The sequence below is a fragment of the Bombina bombina genome, chromosome 1 (assembly GCF_027579735.1).
Source record: "Bombina bombina isolate aBomBom1 chromosome 1, aBomBom1.pri, whole genome shotgun sequence".
Classification (NCBI taxonomy): Eukaryota; Metazoa; Chordata; class Amphibia; order Anura; family Bombinatoridae; genus Bombina; species Bombina bombina.
Window position 1 is genome coordinate 134759000 of NC_069499.1, and position 20848 is coordinate 134779847.

Below are 20848 nucleotides of genomic sequence, written 5' to 3' on the forward strand. Positions count from 1 at the left end.
TGGAATAGGGATTATCCAGCATGGGTCATAGTGACGACGGACGCCAGCCTATTGGGCTGGGGTGCAGTCTGGAATTCCCTGAAAGCTCAGGGTTTGTGGACTCAGGAGGAGGCTCTCCTCCCGATAAATATTCTAGGACTAAGAGCGATATTCAACGCGCTTCAGGCGTGGCCTCAGCTGGCTTCGGCCAGATTCATAAGATTCCAGTCGGACAATATCATGACTTTAGCATATATCAATCATCAGGGGGGAACAAAGAGTTCTCTAGCGATGATAGAGGTTACCAAAATAATTTGATGGGCAGAGACTCAGTCTTTCCATCTATCAGCAATCTATATCCCAGGAGTGGAGAACTGGGAAGCGGATTTTCTAAGTCGTCAGACTTTTCATCCGGGGGGAGTGGGAACTCCATCCGGAGGTGTTTGCACAATTGATTCAGCAATGGGGCACACCAGAATTGGATCTGATGGCGTCTCGTCAGAACGCCAAACTTCCTTGTTATGGGTCTAGGTCAAGGGATCCTCAGGCAGTACTGATAGATGCTCTAGCAGTACCCTGGTCGTTCAACCTGGCTTATGTGTTTCCACCATTTCCTCTCCTTCCTCGTTTGATTACCAGAATCAAACAGGAGAGAGCTTCAGTGATTTTGATAGGACCTGCGTTGCCACGCAGGACTTGGTATGCAGACCTGGTGGACATGTCATCTCTTCCACCATGGACTCTGCCACTGAGACAGGACCTTCTGATTCAAGGTCCGTTCCAGCAACCAAATCTAGTTTCTCTGCGGCTGACTGCTTGGAGATTGAACGCTTGATTTTATCCAAGCGGGGTTTCTCTGAGTCGGTCATAGATACCTTGATTCAGGCTCGAAAGCCTGTCACTAGGAAAATTTATCATAAGGTATGGCGTAAATATCTTTATTGGTGCGAATCCAAAGGCTACTCATGAAGTAAGATCAGGATTCCTACGATTTTGTCCTTTCTCCAAGAAGGATTGGAGAAGGGGCTATCAGCTAGTTCCTTAAAGGGACAGATATCTGCTTTATCACTTCTACTGCACAAGCGTCTGGCAGATGTTCCAGACGTTCAGTCGTTCTGTCAGGCTTTAGTTAGAATCAAGCCTGTGTTTAAACCTGTTGCTCCGCCATGGAGTCTGAATTTAGTTCTTAAAGTTCTTCAAGGGGTTCCGTTTGAACCTATGCGTTCCATAGATATTAAGCTTCTATCTTGGAAAGTTCTGTTTTTAGTTACTATCTCTTCAGCTCGAAGAGTTTCTGAACTAGCTGCGTTGCAATGTGACTCGCCTTATCTTGTTTTCCATTCTGATAAGGTGGTTTTGCGTACCAAACCTGGATTCCTTCCTAAGGTTGTTACTAATAGGAATATCAATCAGGAAACTGTTGTTCCTTCTCTGTGTCCTAATCCTTCTTCTAAGAAGGAGTGTCTGTTGCACAACTTGGACGTGGTTCGTGCTTTAAAGTTTTTCTTGCAAGCAACCAAGGATTTCCGTCAAACATCTTTTTGTTTGTTGTCTATTCTGGAAAACGTAGAGGTCAAAAAGCTACGGCTACCTCTCTTTCTTTTTGGCTGAAAAGCATCATCCGTTTGGCATACAAGACTGCTGGACAGCAGCCTCCTGAAAGGATTACAGCTCACTCTACTAGAGCAGTGGCTTCCACATGGGCTTTTAAAAATGATGCTTCTGTTGAACAGATTTTTAAGGCTGCGACTTGGTCTTCGCTTCATACCTTTTCAAAATTTTACAAATTTGATACTTTTGCTTCTTCGGAGGCTATTTTTGGGAGAAAAGTTCTTCAAGCAGTGGTGCCTTCTTTTTAACCATCTGTCTTGTCCCTCCCGTTCATCCGTGTCCTGTAGCTTTGGTAATGTATCCAACAAGTAAAGGATGAATCCGTGGACTTGTCGTACCTTATAGAAGAAAAGTAAATTTATGCTTACCTGATAAATTAATTTCTTCTTTGGTACGACAAGTCCACGGCCCGCCCTGTCATTTTAAGACAGATTATATTTTTTGATTTTAAACTTCAGTCACCTCTGCACCTTTTATTTTCTCCTTTTTATTCCTGTACCTTCGGTCGAATGACTGGGGGGTGGAGCTAAGGGAGGAGCTATATAGACAGCTCTGCTGTGGTGCTCTTTGCCACTTCCTGTTAGCAGGAGGATAATATCCCACAAGTAAAGAATCTGTGGTCTTATCGTACCATAGAAGAAATTAATTTATCAGGTAAGCATAAATTTAATTTTTTTTTTAGGGGGGGGGGGGGGTTGTGGTTTCTAGTTACGCCTCTGGGCAACACAATAGTGCAATATCATTTTGATAAAAATACACTTTCTCTTGTTAAGTGTATCCAGTCCACGGATCATCCATTACTTATGGGATATTCTCCTTCCCAACAGGAAGTTGCAAGAGTTCACCCACAGCAGAGCTGCTATATAGCTCCTCCCCTAACTGCCATATCCAGTCATTCTCTTGCAACTCTCAAGATAGATGGAGGTCGTAAGAGGAGTGTGGTGTTTTATACTTAGTTTATTTCTTCAATCAAAAGTTTGTTATTTTTAAATGGTACCGGAGTGTACTGTTTATCTCAGGCAGTATTTAGAAGAAGAATCTGCCTGCGTTTTCTATGATCTTAGCAGAAGTAACTAAGATCCATTGCTGTTCTCACATATTCTGAGGAGTGAGGTAACTTCAGAGAGGGAATGGCGTGCAGGTTTTCCTGCAATAAGGTATGTGCAGTTAATATTTTTCTAGGGATGGAATTTGCTAGAAAATACTGCTGATACCGGAGTAATGTAAGTAAAGCCTTAAATGCAGTGATAGCGACTGGTATCAGTCTTATTAATAGAGATACATACTCTTATAAAAGTGTATTTTAAAACGTTTGCTGGCATGTTTAATCGTTTTTTATATATGTTTGGTGATAAAACTTATTGGGGCCTAGTTTTTTCCACATGGCTGGCTTAAATTTTGCTTAGAAACAGTTTCCTCAGGCTTTCCACTGTTGTAATATGAGTGGGAGGGGCCTATTTTAGCGCTTTTGTGCGCAGTTAAAATTACAAAATGAATCATCCAGCTTCCCTCAGCAGTCCCATGAATATTACAGGACATCTCTAAAGGGCTAAAAAGGCTTCCAAAATCGTTTATAGGGAAGGTAATCCACAGCACAGCTGTGGCAGTTTTGTTGTGTCTGTATGCAGATCTGGTGGACATGTCATTCTTTCCATCATGGTCTCTGCTTCTGAGACAGGACCCTCTACCTCAGGGTCCTTTCAACCATCTAAATTAAACTTCTCTGAGATGGACTGCCTGGAGACTGAACGCTTGATGTTATCAAAGCATGGCTTCTCAGAGTCAGTCATTGATACCTTAATACTGGCATGAAAGCCTGTCACTAGGAAAATTTAACATAGATATAGCATAAATATCTTATTGATATGAATCCAAGGTTACTCATGGAGTAAAGTCAGGATTCCCAGGATACTATCTTTTCTCCAAGATGATTTTGAGAAAAGGGTTGTCAGCTAGTTCCTTAAAAGGACAGATTCCTACTCTGTCTATTCTTTTGCACAAGCGTCTGGCAGATACTCCAGACGTTCAGGCATTTTGTCAGGCTTTGGTTAGAACCAAGCCTGTGTCTAAACCTGTTGCTCCGCCATGGAGCTTAAACCTGATTATTAAGGTTCTTCAAGGAGTTTGAACCTCTTCATTCTATAGATATCAAACTTTTTATCTTGGAAAGTTCCTTTTTGGTAGATATTTCCTCGGCTTGTAGAGTCTCCGAGTTATTTGCTTTACAATGTGATTCTCCTTATCTGGTCCTCCGTACGGATAAGGTAGTCCTGCGTATCAAAACTGGGTTTTTTACCTAAGGTGGTATCCAAAAAGAATATCACTCAAGAGAGTGTTGTTCCATGCTTGTATTCTAATCCTTCTTCAAAGATGGAACGTCTATTACACAATTTGGACGTGGTTCGTGCTTTAAAATTTTACTTACAAGCTACTTCAGATTTTCATCAAACATTTACTTTGTTTGTTGTCTACTCTGGACAGAGGAGAGGTCAAAAGACTTCAGCAACCTCTCTTTCTTTTTGGTTAAAAGCCTAATTCGTTTAGCTTATGAGACTGATAGACAGCAGCCTCCTGAAGGGATTACAGCTCATTCTACTAGAGCTGTGGCTTTCACTTGGGCCTTTTTAAAATGAGGCTTCTGTTGAACAGATTTACAAGACGGCGTCTTGGTCTGCGCTTCATACTTTGCTTCTTCGGAGGCTATTTTTGGGAGAAAGGATTTTTTTTCAGGCAGCGGTACCTTCCGTTTAAGTACCTGCCTTGTCCCTCCCTTCATCCGTGTACTTTAGCTTTGGTATTGGTATCCCATAAGTAATGGATGATCCGTGAACTGGATACACTTAACAAGAGAAAACATAATTTATGCTTACCTGATAAATTTATTTCTCTTGTAGTGTATCCAGTCCACGGCCCGCCCTGTCATTTTAAGGCAGGTAATTTTTTTCATTTAAACTACAGTCACCACTGCACCCTATGGTTTTTCCTTTCTCTGCATGTTTTCGGTCGAATGACTGGATATGGCAGTTAGGGGAGGAGCTATATAGCAGCTCTGCTGTGGGTGAACTCTTGCAACTTCCTGTTGGGAAGGAGAATATCCCATAAGTAATGGATGATCCGTGGACTGGATACACTACAAGATAAATAAATTTATCAGGTAAGCATAAATTATGTTTTTTATTAAAAATAAAATCTGCTTACATTATTCAACTTCAATTGGATATGAGGTATCAGTTTTAGCATTTGTTTTAAAAGAACTTTGCACATTCGTTTCCCAAATAACTTGTCCTTTGTAAAGAAAGTTTGCAACAGTCCACACAGCAAGCCAAAGTACTAGAGTGTAGTTCCTAACACATTTCAAAGGTTTAAATGTTACCTTCTTCTTCTTCTTCTTCTTCTTCTTCTTCTTCAGAGGATCGATTAAAGGGTTAACAAACATATTAGATGCTGTCATTTATTCATTATAATGTCCATTTAAAGATTCATTACCCTGTTTGCTTGTTTTTGTTGTTGAAAATAAGTTGCTTTGTGTCCCAGTTTTCTATTTGCCTCTATTTGCAACCAACTGTTACGCTATACATATAGTTCCACATGCCAACGCATCAAATCTATTCTACCAATTTTTCACTCTCAAAATAATTGTCATTTCACCAAGACCAATTCATATTTAATTAATCTATACTATAATCACTTTTGTAACTCGTCCGTCGCTGTCACCAGTTGTGCACACATCCTCAAAGGAATGTTGGCTGCGCGAGGCAGCCAAAAGAATTAGCTGCATCCCGGTGGATTCCAAAAATGGCAGGGTGGATTCTTTCACCACTCTGCCATTTTCAGAATCCACTGGGATGCAGCAAAGGCAAACGGAGCATTACAAAATTAAAAAACCTAACCGCTCGCAATAAGTATTAAAAAAAAACGCCTGTATGAAGTATTAAGAAAAAAACAAAAACCAACTGCATAATTAAATCATTAACCCCTAAATCCGCCAACCCCAACATTTCAAACTACCAAACGCATTAAACCTGATTTACCTATTAACTCCTAAACCGCCAACCCTTACAACGCAAATAACTAATTTAATGACCAAGCCCCCTAACCTAACACCCCCTAAATTAACCCCTTAATTACATAAAATAATTAAATACTAAATACAATTGGCTAGATTACGAGTCTTGCGTTAGGCTTAAAAAGCAGCGTTGGCCGCTCCCAACGCTGCTTTTTAACGCCCGCTGGTATTACGAGTCTTGCAGGTACAGGCTTACCGCTCACTTTTTTGGCCAGACTCGGAAATACCGCAAATCCACTTACGTAAATTGCGTATCCTATATTTTCAATGGGACTTGCATATGGTAAATTTTACTACACAGCATCAATATTAACAATATTTTATTAGTAATTTAGTTATATTTAAATAATATGCTACATCTATCTATGTATATGTGTGTGTGTGTATACAGTATATATATATATATATATATATATATATATACACACACACACACCAAATGTTGGGCAAAAGAAGTAGCATGTCCAGAGACCTAAAAATCCAGGGACATACAACAAAATCAAGGGACTGTCCCTGGAAATCAGGGACTGTTGGCAACTATGAGATATGTATGTGATATAAAGAGACAGAAGCACCACATGCCCTAGTACTGTAAGGATGGTGTAAGGTGTTACATTTAGGTGAGCACCCCCAATGGTGCAAATAAAGCAGGCTGGAATCAGTCACCCAGCAGACTGTGGTGTTGTAACAGCAATCTGTAGGTAGTGCTTTATTTGCACCATTGGGGGTGCTCAGCTAAATGTGAGTGTAACCCCTTACATATTTAACCTTACACCATCCTTACAGTACTAGGTCATGTGGCACTTCTGTCTCTTTATATCACATACAGATTTTTGACCCTGGATTGTGGCCTTGATCCATCACAGACAGCTGCCTGGACCTGAATATCAACCATCTTTGGTATTTTTTATTCATCATCTCATCTTTCATTATATGAGACTTTAATTGGTATATTGTGTTATACACAATAGCTATGTGCTATGTTATTTTGCTACATTGCTATTTTATAGCCTATTTAGTTTTTATCCCTCACTTATTGTTTGTGGTATATCAAGGGCGCCCCCTATCTATAGTACATAACTAAGAGATATAAACTATATAGGGCCAAATTAAAAGTGGAGCAGTATTTAATGCTCCCGCTCGAGCGCTAACTCATCTAGAAGTAAGGTTTTTGCGGGAGTGGGGTAGCGTTCGTATGAAAGTAAAAAGTTTTCGCTTATGTACTAACCTGAAGCGCCCAAAAAATGTATTCACCCATAGAAGTTATTGGAGCAAAAAAAGTGAAACACCCTACTCGCGGGCAAACCCGATCACATATTCTCAAGTGCGCTAATCCTACATGAAAATATGAATATTTTAAATTCCATTGTTCTTCACATAGCAGAAAATGTTCTATTTATATATATATATATATATATATATATATATATATATATATATATATATATATATATATATATAAAAAATTGTATTTTGGTACAATATAATCTATACCCAATTATACATGCATACCTAATATACATAATTATATATAGGCATAGATATACATGCATATCCATATTTAAACATGTATATGTATGTATCTCTATGTTAAAGCCCTTTCTCTGCCTAACACCTGAGACTTCATGTCTTTGAGCCCCTTTTTTGGTGCAATATTTTTTTTATAATAATTTTTATTTGACAGTGTTATGAGTGAAACTGTACTTTGTAATGTATTCTTTATGTGTTTTGTGACACTTTTTTGTTTTGTGAAAAAGTTAACCAGAACTCTGAGGACGCGGTAATCATTCTAGCATAAATCGCGATTGTGCTCACGCATTTACTTTCAACTTGTAATGCAAGCGGTAACCCCGATGCGCAAACAGCCGTGATAAACTCCTTTCCTCTCGCACGTAACTATTAACGCGCCACTCATAATCTGAACCATAATGTGGTATAAAAATCATTTGCTTTATGTACAATAACACTGGAATAAAAATAGTTGTATTCATGGTATGTGGATTTTTATTGAGTAAAACGTATTAACAGTGCTTTGTTTATTTAAGGGAAAAGTCTAATATTCCATTAAACATCAATGTGGCATTGAAAAGCGCAGACGAGGTGAGGAATTTTTTATTTTTATTTAAATAAACCTTGCGCTACAAAATCCAATTTATTTGGATGATGCTTTTATAGAATTGAAAATTGCCTAATGCACATTGATGATATCATTTCTGAATGTTTATTTTTAATATTTTACCAGAATGTCCCAGTGAAATATATGCTCTTAGAGGAGACGCAGCAAATTGTAGACCTTTTTGTTGCTACAAAAAATGAACATAGGGAAGAGGCTGAAGACAATTTACACAGTGACCAAGGTAAATATTCCAGTGCTTATTTTTATATATAAGATACATAACTTACATTCTATGCTTTTATTTGTTTTCAAATGTTTAGATGACCCAAGACATTGGACTAAATTCACTCTTGTTAGGCTGCTGAAGGGCATTGATTTTAAAAGGACAATTAAAGGGATAGTAAACACCAAAAATGTTGTTGTTTAAAAAGATAGATAATCCCTTTATTTACCATTCCCCAGTTTTGCGTAACCAACACTGTTATAGAAATATACTTTTCTTCATAAATGGAAAGAGTCCACAGCTGCATTCATTACTTTTGGGAATTCAGAACCTGGCCACCAGGAGGAGGCTTAAAAACCAAAAGCTTAAATACCTCTCCCACTTCCCTCATCCCCCAGTTATTCTTTGCCTTTCATCCCAGGAGGTATCAGAAGTTTATGGAGTGTAGTACTCTTCAGCATGGGACAGTAGTTTTAAGTAGTCCTGTCAGCCTCTCAGTGACAGCATGGATGAAAGTTAGAGTGCGGAGATGCAGGGAGAGTCTTTCTGCGAAAACCATCCCGACTCATATTAACAGCTCCACAAGCAATCAGTTTTGACGTGTTTTGCTGCCTGCTTTCTTCTCTCAAGTCCATGGCTAAGGCGACGCTACTATCTGTCACACTTGAAGGGCCATGTTCCTGTTCCAAGGCGTAGATTCCAGTAAGATCGTTTAATTTTCTTTCTTTATGATTGCCTGATATTACAAATGTTCACCCGAGAGGCTATACCTTGCGGTACTAACTATAACTCAGGGTCTCAGTGAGGCTCCTTTTCTATCTTTGAATCAAGGGTTAATTTCTCCTGTGGGGGGTTATTGAACAGGGTTTTTCTTTCATGTAATTGGCAAGAGTCCATGAGCTAGTGACGTATGGGATATACAATCCTACCAGGAGGGGCAAAGTTTCCCAAACCTCAAAATGCCTATAAATACATCCCCCACCACACCCACAATTTAGTTTTACAAACTTTGCCTCCTATGTAGGTGGTGAAGTAAGTTTGTGCTAGATTTCTACGTTGATATGCGCTTCTCAGCTTTTTTTGAAGCCCGGTTCCTCTCAGAGTGCAGTGAATGACAGAGGGATGTGAAGGGAGTATTACCTATTGAATACAATGGTCATCCTAACGGGATCTATTTCATAGGTTCTCTGTTATCGGTCGTAGAGATTCATCTCCTACCTCCCTTTTCAGATCGACAATATACTCCTACCATTACCTCTGCTGATTCTCGTTTCAGTACTGGTTTGGCTATCTACTTTATGTAGATGAGTGTCTTTTGGTAAGTATGTTTCTTTTATTTAAGACACTCTCAGCTATGGTTTGGCACTTTATATTTAAAGTTCTAAATATATGTTTGTACTTATATTTGCCATGATTCAGGTTTATCAGTATATTTCCTTTTTGCAGACTGTCAGTTTCATATCTGGGAAATGCATTTTTAAATTATGTTTTTTTCTTACCTGAAGTTTTCAAATTGACTTTCTTTTCTAAATTGCGGGCTGTTAGGCTCGCGGGAGCGCAAAATCCTATAATTTATTGAGTCATTCATGGCGCAAGACTTTTTTGGTGCGAGAATTACGTTTGTTGACATTATTTCGTCATTTCCGGCGTTTAAGTTGGCGCCGAGTTTTTTCACATGGTTGCGCCATCTATGTTTGTTGAAGACGTTTTTGGCGCCAAAAAATATTTTCCAAACCTTTGACATTATTTAAGACTTCATTTCTTTTTGCTTCTGGTTTCCAGAGGCTTATTTTGTTTGCATTTCTTTCCCATTCCTGAAACTGTCATATAAGGAAATTGATAATTTTGCTTTATATGTTATTTTTTCACTTACATATTGCAAGATGTCTCAAACTGACCCTGTCTCAGAATCTACTACTGGAATCCTGCTGCCTGATGTCGGTTCTACCAAAGCTAAGTGCATATTTTATATTTCCATTAGTAGTAGTCCATTACCTGTTGCTGGTCCATCAACATCTAATGCTCAGGATATTCCTGTTAATGTGAGAGAATTTGTTTCAAATTCCATTCAGAAGGCTTTGTCTGTCATACCGTCTTCTAATAAACGTAAAAGGTCTTTTAAAACTTCTCATAAAATTGTTGAATTTTTAAATGACCAACAACATTCTGATTTATCTATCTCTGATGAGGATCTATCTGGTTCAGAAGATTCTGCCTCAGATATTGACACTGACAAATCTTCATACTTGATATCATTAGAATTGATGTTAGATATATGTCTTTAGCTATATTAGCTAGAAGAGCTTTATGGCTTAAATCTTGGAATTCTGATATGACTTCTAAATCAACGTTGCTATCTCTTTCTTTCCAAGGTAATAAATTATTTGGTTCTCAGTTGGATTCGATTATTTCGACTGTCACTGAGGGGAAGGGAGCTTTTTTGCCTCAGGATAAAAAATCTAAGGGCAAATTTAAGGCTGCTAACTGTTTTCGTTCCTTTCGACAAAATAAGGAACAGAAACCTGATCCTTCCCTTAAGGGAACGGTTTTCAATTGGAAGCCTTCTTCAGTCTGGAATAAATCCAAGCCATTTAAAAGATCTAAATCAGCCCCCAAGTCCGCATGAAGGTGCGGCCCTCATTCCAGCTCAGCTGGTAGAGGGCAGACTAAGATTTTTCAAGGATGTTTGGATCAATTCAGTCCAAAATCATTGGATTCAGAACATTGTTTCTCAGGGGTACAGAATAGGTTTCAGAGTAAGACCGCCTGTGAGAAGTTTCTTTCTCTCACGCATTCCAGTGAAACCAGAAAAAGCTCAGGCTTTCCTGAAGTGTGTTTCAGACCTGGAGTTATCTGGGGTAATTGTGCCAGTTCCTTTTCAGGAACGGGGTCTGGGGTTTTATTCAAATCTGTTCATTGTCCCAAAGAAGGAGAATTCTTTCAGACCAGTTCTGGATCTAAAAAATTTGAATCGTTATGTAAGAATACCAACATTCAAAATGGTGACTATAAGGACTATTCTGCCTTTTATTCAGCAAGGGCATTATATGTCCACAATAGACTTACAGGATGCATATTTTTATATTCCGATACATCCAGATCACTATCAGTTCCTGAGGTTCTCTTTTCTAGACAAGCATTACCAATTTGTTGCTCTTCCTTTTGGCCTAGCGACAGCTCCAAGGATCTTTTCAAAGGTTCTCGGTGCCCTACTCTCTGTAATCAGAGAGCGAGGTATTACGGTTCCTTTTTTGGACGATATCTTGGTACTTGCTCAGTCTTTACGTTCTGCAGAATCTCACACAAGTCAACTAGTGTTGTTTCTTCAAAGACATGGTTGGAGGATCAATTTACCAAAAAGTTCTTTGATTCCTCAGACAAGGGTAACCTTTTTAGGTTTCCAAATAGATTCAGTATCCATGACTTTGTCTCTGACAGACAAGACGTCTGAAATTGGTTGCAGCTTGTCGGAACCTTCAGTTTCAATCATTCCCTTCAGTAGCTATATGCATGGAGGTTTTAGGTCTCATGACTGCAGCATCGGACACGATCCCCTTTGCTCGTTTTCACGTGAGACCTCTTTAGCTTTGTATGCTGAACCTATGGTGCAGGGATTATACAAAGATATCACAATTAATATCCTTAAATCTCAATGTTCGACTATCTCTGACTTGGTAGTTAGATCACCATCGTTTAGTTCAAGGGGCCTCTTTTGTTCGTCCAACCTGGACTGTGATCACAACAGATGCGAGTCTTTCAGGTTGGGGAGCTGTCTGGGGATCTCTGACAGCGCAGGGGGTTTGGAAATCTCAAGAGGCGAGATTACCAATCAATATTTTGGAACTCCGTGCAATTCTCAGAGCTCTTCAGTTTTGGCCTCTACTGAAGAGAGAACCGTTTATTTGTTTTCAGACAATGTCACAACAGTGGCGTATGTCAATCATCAGGGTGGGACTCACAGTCCTCAAGCTATGAAAGAAGTATCTCGGATACTTGCTTGAGTGGAATCCAGCTCCTGTCTAATTTCTGCGGTCCATAGCCCAGGTATAGACAATTGGGAAGCGGATTATCTCACCGTCGTCAGACTTTACATCTGGGAGAGTGGTCTCTTCACCCAGATATGTTTTTTCAGATTATTCAGATGTGGGGGCTTCCAGAAATAGATCTGATGGCTTCTCATCTAAACAGGAAACTTCCCAGGTATCTGTCCAGGTCCAGGGATCCTCAGGCGGAAGCAGTAGATGCGTTGACACTTCCTTGGAGTTATCAACCTGCTTATATTTTTCCGCCTCTAGTTCTTCTTCCAAGAGTGATTTCAAAAATCTTAATGGAGCATTAGTTTGTACTGCTGGTGGCTCCAGCATGGCCACACAAGTTTTTATATGCAGATCTTATTCGTATGTCCAGTTGCCAACCTTTGCCACTTCCGTTAAGGCCAGACCTTCTATCTCAAGGCCCGTTTTTCCATCAGGATCTCAAATCATTAAATTTGAAGGTATGGAGATTGAACGCTTAGTGCTTAGTCATAGAGGTTTCTCTGACTCAGTGATTAATACTATGTTGCAGGCTCGTAAATCTATGTCTAGAAAGATTTATTATCAAGTTTGGAAGACTTACATTTCATGGTGTTCTCATAAATTCTCTTGGCATTCTTTTAGAATTCCTAGAATTTTACAGTTTCTTCAGGATGGTTTAGATAAGGGTTTGTCTGCAAGTTCCTTGAGAGGACAAATCTCTGCTCTTTCTGTTCTTTTCCACAGAAAAATTGCTAAACTTCCTGATATTCATTGTTTTGTACAGGCTTTGGTTCGTATCAAGCTTGTCATTAAATCAATCTCTCCTCCTTGGAGTCTTAATTTGGTTGTGAACTCGAACAACATTAGTAGAGAAATTGTTGTCCCTTCTTTGTGTCCTAATCCTAAGAATTCTCTGGAAAGATCTTTACATTATTTGGATGTGGTAAGACGACTTTCAAGACGACTTCTAGCCTATTTGTCATCTTTTCTGGTTCTAGGAAAGGTCAGAAGGCTTCTGCCATTTCTTTGGCATCTTGGTTTAAGCTTTTGATTCATCATGCTTATTTGGAGTCGGGTAAATCCACGCCTCAGAGGATTACGGCTCATTCTACTAGGTCAGTTTCCACTTCCTGGGCTTTTAAGAATGAAGCTTCTGTTGATCAGATTTGCAAAGCAGCAACTTGGTCTTCTTTGCATACTTTTACTAAATTCTACCATTTTGATGTTTTCTCGTCTTCAGAAGCAGTTTTTGATAGAAAAGTACTTCAGGCAGCTGTTTCAGTTTGATTCTTCTGCTTATAATTTAAGTTTTTTCATTATAAAGATTAAAACTTTTTGATTTGGGTTGTGGATTAATTTTCAGCGGAATTGGCTGTCTTTATTTTTATCCCTCCCTCTCTAGTGACTCTTGCGTGGAGTTCCACATCTTGGATATTCGCTATCCCATACGTCACTAGCTCATGGACTCTTGCCAATTACATGAAAGAAAACATAATTTATGTAAGAATTTACCTGATAAATTCATTTCTTTCATATTGGCAAGAGTCCATGAGACCCACCCTTTTTTATGGTGGTTATGATTTTTTTTGTATAAAGCACAATTATTCCAATTCCTTGTTGATGCTTTTTGCTCCTTTCTTATCACCCCACTTCTTGGCTATTCGTTAAACTGAATTGTGGGTTTGGTGGGGGCTGTATTTATAGTCATTTTGAGGTTTTGGAAACTTTGCCCTTCCTGGTAGGATTGTATATCCCATACGTCACTAGCTCATCGACTCTTGCCAATATGAAAGAAATTAATTTATCAGGTAAATTCTTACATAAATTATGTTTTTTTTTAACTATGTTTGTTATGTGATTCAACCTGCTTATGTGTGGTGTTACTTAGGCTCTTAGCTAGGAACATAACGGCCTTTGGAAGTGACGCAGCCTTTACAGTTGAGTGCACTTTTTCTGGACTGCACGGTGCACCTGGTGACCGGGCATGGTCACATTTTGACTCTCCATTTCCGCATTCCTGACCGTGTGGCGACGGAACATTTCTGGTCCGCTGGTGTTGGGTCCTAGGAGGTGGTGAGTGCCCCATCCATTGTGGGTGTCAGGTGCCGTTTATTTTTTTTATTTGGTCCGTTTTTTGTTTTCAATATCCCAGTTATGGAGGATTCTGATAATGGGGAGTCTATTTCTCGTGAGGAATACGAATTGGCCCGGGTGATACAAGCCCTTCAGTTATGTTCAGAATGCAGTTTTAGAGTGCTCAATTCCTTGGGAATTGAGCACTCGCTGAGCCATCCGTCTCTGGGGGTCCCGATCCCCGAGTGGCGAGTTCCCTACCACCGACTCTTACTACACATGCAGGTAACCAAGATTTTGTTTATCCTTCTGCTTATAAATCTCAATGTTCGACTATCTCTGACTTGGTAGTTAGATCACCATCGTTTAGTTCAAGGGGCCTCTTTTGTTCGTCCAACCTGGACTGTGATCACAACAGATGCGAGTCTTTCAGGTTGGGGAGCTGTCTGCGGATCTCTGACAGCGCAGGGGGTTTGGAAATCTCAAGAGGCGAGATTACCAATCAATATTTTGGAACTCCGTGCGATTCTCAGAGCTCTTCAGTTTTGGCCTCTACTGAAGAGAGAACCGTTTATTTGTTTTCAGACAGACAATGTCACAACAGTGGCGTATGTCAATCATCAGGGTGGGACTCACAGTCCTCAAGCTATGAAAGAAGTATCTCGGATACTTGCTTGAGTGGAATCCAGCTCCTGTCTAATTTCTGCGGTCCATATCCCAGGTATAGACAATTGGGAAGCGAATTATCTCATCGTCGTCAGACTTTACATCTGGGAGAGTGGTCTCTTCACCCAGATATGTTTTTTCAGATTATTCAGATGTGTGGGCTTCCAGAAATAGATCTGATGGCTTCTCATCTAAACAGGAAACTTCCCAGGTATCTGTCCAGGTCCAGGGATCCTCAGGCGGAAGCAGTAGATGCGTTGACACTTCCTTGGAGTTATCAACCTGCTTATATTTCTTTCATGTAATTAGCAAGAGTCCATGAGCTAGTGACGTATGGGATATACATTCCTACCAGGAGGGGCAAAGTTTCCCAAACCTTAAAATGCCTATAAATACACCCCTCACCACACCCACAATTCAGTTTTACAAACTTTGCCTCCTATGGAGGTGGTGAAGTAAGTTTGTGCTAGATTCTACGTTGATATGCGCTCCGCAGCAAGTTGGAGCCCGGTTTTCCTCTCAGCGTGCAGTGAATGTCAGAGGAATGTGAGGAGAGTATTGCCTATTTGAATGCAGTGATCTCCTTCTACGGGGTCTATTTCATAGGTTCTCTGTTATCGGTCGTAGAGATTCATCTCTTACCTCCCTTTTCAGATCGACGATATACTCTTATTTATATACCATTACCTCTGCTGATTTTCGTTTCAGTACTGGTTTGGCTTTCTACAAACATGTAGATGAGTGTCCTGGGGTAAGTAAATCTTATTTTCTGTGACACTCTAAGCTATGGTTGGGCACTTTATTTATAAAGTTCTAAATATATGTATTCAAACATTTATTTGCCTTGACTCAGAATGTTCAACATTCCTTATTTTCAGACAGTCAGTTTCATATTTGGGATAATGCGTTTGAATCAATCATTTTTTCTTACCTTAAAAATTTGACTTTTTTTCCCTGTGGGCTGTTAGGCTCGCGGGGGCTGAAAATGCTTAATTTTATTGCGTCATTCTTGGCGCGGACTTTTTTGGCGCAAAAAATCTTTTCTGTTTCCGGCGTCATACGTGTCGCCGGAAGTTGCGTAATTTTTTGACGTTTTTTTGCGTCAAAAGTGTCGGCGTTCCGGATGTGGCGTCATTTTTGGCGCCAAAAGCATTTAGGCGCCAAATAATGTGGGCGTCTTTTTTGGCGCTAAAAAATATGGGCGTCATTTTTGTCTCCACATTATTTAAGTCTCATTATGTATTGCTTCTGGTTGCTAGAAGCTTGTTCACTGGCATTTTTTTCCCATTCCTGAAACTGTCATTTAAGGAATTTGATCAATTTTGCTTTATATGTTGTTTTTTCTTTTACATATTGCAAGATGTTCCACGTTGCAACTGAGTCAGAAGATACTTCAGGAAAATCGCTGCCCAGTGCTGGAGCTACCAAGCTAAGTGTATCTGCTATAGACTTTTGGTATCTGTTTCTCCAGCTGTTGTTTGTATTGCATGTCATGACAAACTTATTAATGCAGATAAAATTTCCTTTAGTACTGTTACATTACCGATTGCTGTTCTGTCAACATCTAATTTTCAGAGTGTTCCTGATAACATAAGAGATTTTATTTTTTAAATCCATTAAGAAGGCTATGTCTGTTATTTCTCCTTCTAGTATACATAAAAGTCTTTTAAAATTTCTCTTTTTTCAGATGAATTTTTAAATGAACATCATCATTCTGATGCTGATAAATCTTTGTATTTGTTCAAGATGTAATTTATTCGTTCTTTACTTAAAGAAGTATTAATTGCATTAGAAATAGAGGATTCTGGTCCTCTTGATACTAAATCTAAACGTTTAAATAAGGTTTTTAAATCTCCTGTAGTTATTCCAGAAGTGTTTTCTCTCCCTGATGCTATTTCTGAAGTAATTTCCAGGGAATGGAATAATTTGGGTAATTCATTTACTCCTTCTAAACGTTTAAGCAATTATATCCTGTGCCATCTGACAGATTAGAGTTTTGGGACAAAATCTCTAAGGTTAATGAGGCTGTCTCTACTCCTGCTTAACGTACTACTATTCCTATGGCAGATAGTACTTCATTTAAGGTTCCTTTAGATAGGAAAATTGAATCCTTTCTAAGAAATGCTTACTTATGTTCAGGTAATCTTCTTAGACCTGCTATATTTTTAGCGGATGTTGCTGCAGCTTCAACTTTTTGGTTAGAAGCTTTAGCGCAACAAGTAACATATCATAATTTTATAGCATTATTATTATTCTATAACATGCTAATAATTTTATTTGTGATACCATCTTTTGATATCATTAGAGTTGATGTCAGGTATATGTCTCTAGCTATTTTAGCTAGAAAAGCTTTATGGCTTAAAACTTGGAATGCTGATATGTCTTCTAAGTCAACTTTGCTTTCCCTTTCTTTCCAGGGTAATAAATTATTTGATTTTCAGTTATCTCAACTGTTACTGGAGGGAAGGGAACTTTTTTACCAAAGGATAAAAAATCTAAGGTAAATTTAGGTCTAATAATCATTTTCGTTCCTTTCCTCACAACAAGGAACAAAAGCCTGATCCTTCATCCTCAGGAGCGGTATCAGTTTGGAAACCATTTCCAGTTTGGAATATATCCAAGCCTTATAGAAACCTATAGCCAGCTCCTAAATACCCATGAAGGTGCGGCCCTCATTCCAGCTCAGCTGGTATGGGGCAGTTTACGTTTTCTTCAAGGAAATTTGGATCAATTCCGTTCACAATTTCTGGTTTCAGAACATTGTTTCAGAAAGGTACAGAATTGGCTTCAAGTTAAGGCCTCCTGCAAAGAGATTTTTTTCTTTCCCGTGTCCCAGTAAACACAGCAAAGGCTCAGCATTTCTGAAATGTGTTTCAGATCTAGAGTTGGCTGGAGTAATTATGCCAGTTCCAGTTCTGGAACAGGGGCTGGGGTTTTATTCTATCTCTTCATTGTACCAAAGAAGGTCAATTCCTTCAGACCAGTTCCGGATCTATCTATTGAATCGTTATGTAAGGATACCAACATTCAAGATGGTAACTGTAGGACTATCCTGCCTTTTGTTTTGCAAGGGCATTATATGGCTACAATAGATTTACAGGATGTATATCTGCATATTCTGATTCATCCAGATCACTTTTAGTTTCTGAGATTCTCTTTTTAGACAAGCATTACCAGTTTTGTGGCTCTACCGTTTGGCCTAGCGTCAGCTCCAAGAATTTTTTTCAAAGGTTCTCGGTGCCCTTCTGTCTGTAATCAGAGAACAGGGTTTTGGTATTTCCTTATTTGGACGATATCTTGGTACTTGCTCAGTCTTCACATTTTCGCAGAATCTCATACGAATCGACTTGTGTTGTTTCTTCAAGATCATGGTTGGAGGATCAATTTACCATTCAGTTCATTGTTTCCTCAGACAAGGGTAACCTTTTTAGGTTTCCAGATAGATTCAGTGTCTATGACTCTGTCCTTGTCAGATAAGAGAAGTTTAACATTGATATCAGCTTGTCAAAACCTTCAGTCACAATCATTCCCTTTGGTAGCCTTATGCATGGAAATTTTAGGTCTTAGGACTGCCGCATCGGATGCGATCTCCTTTGCTCGTTTTCACATGCGACCTCTTCAGCTCTGTATGCTGAACCAGTGGTGCAGGGATTACACAAAGATATCTCAATTAATATCTTTAAACCGATTATACGACACTCTCTGACATGGTGGACAGTTCACCATCGTTTAGTTCAGGGGGCTTCTTTGTTCTTCCGACCTGGACTATAATCTCAACAGATGCAAGTATTACAGGTTGGGGAGCTGTGTGGGGGTCTCTGACGGCACAAGGGGTTTGGGAATCTCAGGAGGTGAGATTACCGATCAATATTTTGAACTCTGTGCAATTTTCAGAGCTCTTCAGTCTTGGCCTCTTCTGAAGAGAAAGTTGTTCATTTGTTTTCAGATAGACAATGTCACAGCTGTGGCATACATCAATCATCAAGGAGGGACTCACAGTCCTCTGGCTATGAAAGAAGTATCTCGAATTTTGGTTTAGGCGGAATCCAGCTCCTGTCTAATCTCTGCGGTTCATATCCCAGGTATAGACAATTGGGAAGCGGATTATCTCAGTCGCCAAACGTTGCATCCGGGCGAATGGTCTCTTCACCCAGAGGTATTTCTTCAGATTGTTCAAATGTGGGAACTCCCAGAAATAGATCTGATGGCTTCTCATCTAAACAAGAAACTTCCCTGGTATCTGTCCAGGTCCCGGGATCCTCGGGCGGAAGCAGTGGATACATTATCACTTCCTTGGAAGTATCATTCTGCCTATATCTTTCCGCCTCTAGTTCTTCTTCCAAGAGTATTCTCCAAGATTCTAAAGGAATGCTCGTTTGTCCTGCTGGTAGCTCCAGCATGGCCTCACAGGTTTTGGTATGCGGATCTTGTCCGGATGGCCTCTTGCCAGCTGTGGACTCTTCCGTTAAGACCAGACTTTCTGTCGCAAGGTCCTTTTTTCCATCAGGATCTCAAATCCTTAAATTTTAAGGTATGGAGTTTGAACGCTTGATTCTTGGTCAAAGAAGGTTTCTCTGACTCTGTGATTAATACTATGTGACAGGCTTGTAAATCTGTATCTAGAGAGATATATTATAGAGTCTGGAAGACTTATATTTCTTAGTGTCTTTCTCATCATTTTTTCTTGGCATTCTTTTTGAATACCGAGAATTTTTTCAGTTTCTTCAGGATGGTTTAGATAAAGGTTTGTCCGCAAGTTCCTTGAAAAGACAAATCTCTGCTCTTTCTGTTCTTTTTTCACAGAAGGATTGCTAATCTTCCTGATATTTCATTGTTTTGTACAAGCTTTGGTTCGTATAAAGCCTGTCATTAAGTCAATTTCTCCTCCTTGGAGTTTGAATTTGGTTCTGGGGGCTTTTCAAGCTCCTTCTTTTGAACCCATGCATTCTTTGGTCGTTATATTACTTTCTTGGAAAGTTTTGTTTCTTTTGGCCATCTCTTCTGCCAGAAGAGTCTCTGAATTATCTGCTCTTTCTTGTGAGTCTCCTTTTCTGATTTTTCATCAGGATAAGGCGGTGCTGCGAACTTCTTTTGAATTTTTACCTAGGGTTGTGAATTCTAACAACCTTAGTCGAGAAATTGTGGTTCCTTCATTATGTCCTAATCCTATGAATTCTAAGGAGAAATCATTGCATTCTTTGGATGCTGTTAGAGTTTTGTATTATTATGTTTAAGCTACTAAGTCTTTCCGAAAGACTTCTAGTCTATTTGTCATCTTTTCCGGTTCTAGAAAAGGCCAGAAAGCTTCTGCCATTTCTTTGGCATCTTGGTTGAAATCTTTATTTCATCATGCCTATGTCGAGTCGGGTAAAATTCCGCCTCAAAGGATTACAGTTCATTCTACTAGGTAAGTTTCTACTTCCTGGGCGTTTAGGAATGAAGCTTCGATTGATCAGATTTGCAAAGCAGCAACTTGGTCCTCTTTGCATACTTTTTCTAAATTCTACCATTTTGATGTGTTTTCTTCTTCTGAAGCAGTTTTTGGTAAAAAAGTACTTCAGGCAGTGGTTTCAGTTTGAATCTTCTGCTTATGTTTTTCATTAAACTTTATTTTGGGTGTGGATTATTTTCAGCAGCAATTGGCTGTCTTTATTTTATCCCTCCCTCTCTAGTGACTCTTGTGTGGAAAGATCCACATCTTGGGTAGTCATTATCCCATACTTCACTAGCTCATGGACTCTTGCTAATTACATGAAAGAAAACATAATTTATGTAAGAATTTACCTGATAAATTCATTTCTTTCATATTAGCAAGAGTCCATGAGGCCCGCCCTTTTTTTGTGGTGGTTATGATTTTTTTGTATAAAGCACAATTATTCCAATTCCTTATTTTATATGCTTTCACACTTTTTTCTTATCACCCCACTTCTTGGCTATTCGTTAAACTGAATTGTGGGTGTTGTGAGGGGTGTATTTATAGGCATTTTAAGGTTTGGGAAACTTTGCCCCTCCTGGTAGGAATGTATATCCCATACGTCACTAGCTCATGGACTCTTGCTAATATGAAAGAAATGAATTTATCAGGTAAGTTCTTACAT

The 20848-nt window shown here is 39.3% G+C and overlaps 1 protein-coding gene across 2 annotated transcripts in view; it reads left to right on the plus strand.

Annotated features, from left to right (window-relative positions):
* TXNDC16 (thioredoxin domain containing 16) overlaps nucleotides 1–20848 on the plus strand; it is a 381032-nt gene that overhangs the window by 222242 nt on the left and 137942 nt on the right. For both annotated transcript variants that reach the window (XM_053697616.1, XM_053697617.1), the window contains 2 exons: nucleotides 7702–7756; nucleotides 7899–8013. In XM_053697616.1, coding sequence (XP_053553591.1) covers nucleotides 7702–7756; nucleotides 7899–8013 — 170 coding nt within the window. The remainder of the gene's footprint in view (nucleotides 1–7701; nucleotides 7757–7898; nucleotides 8014–20848) is intronic.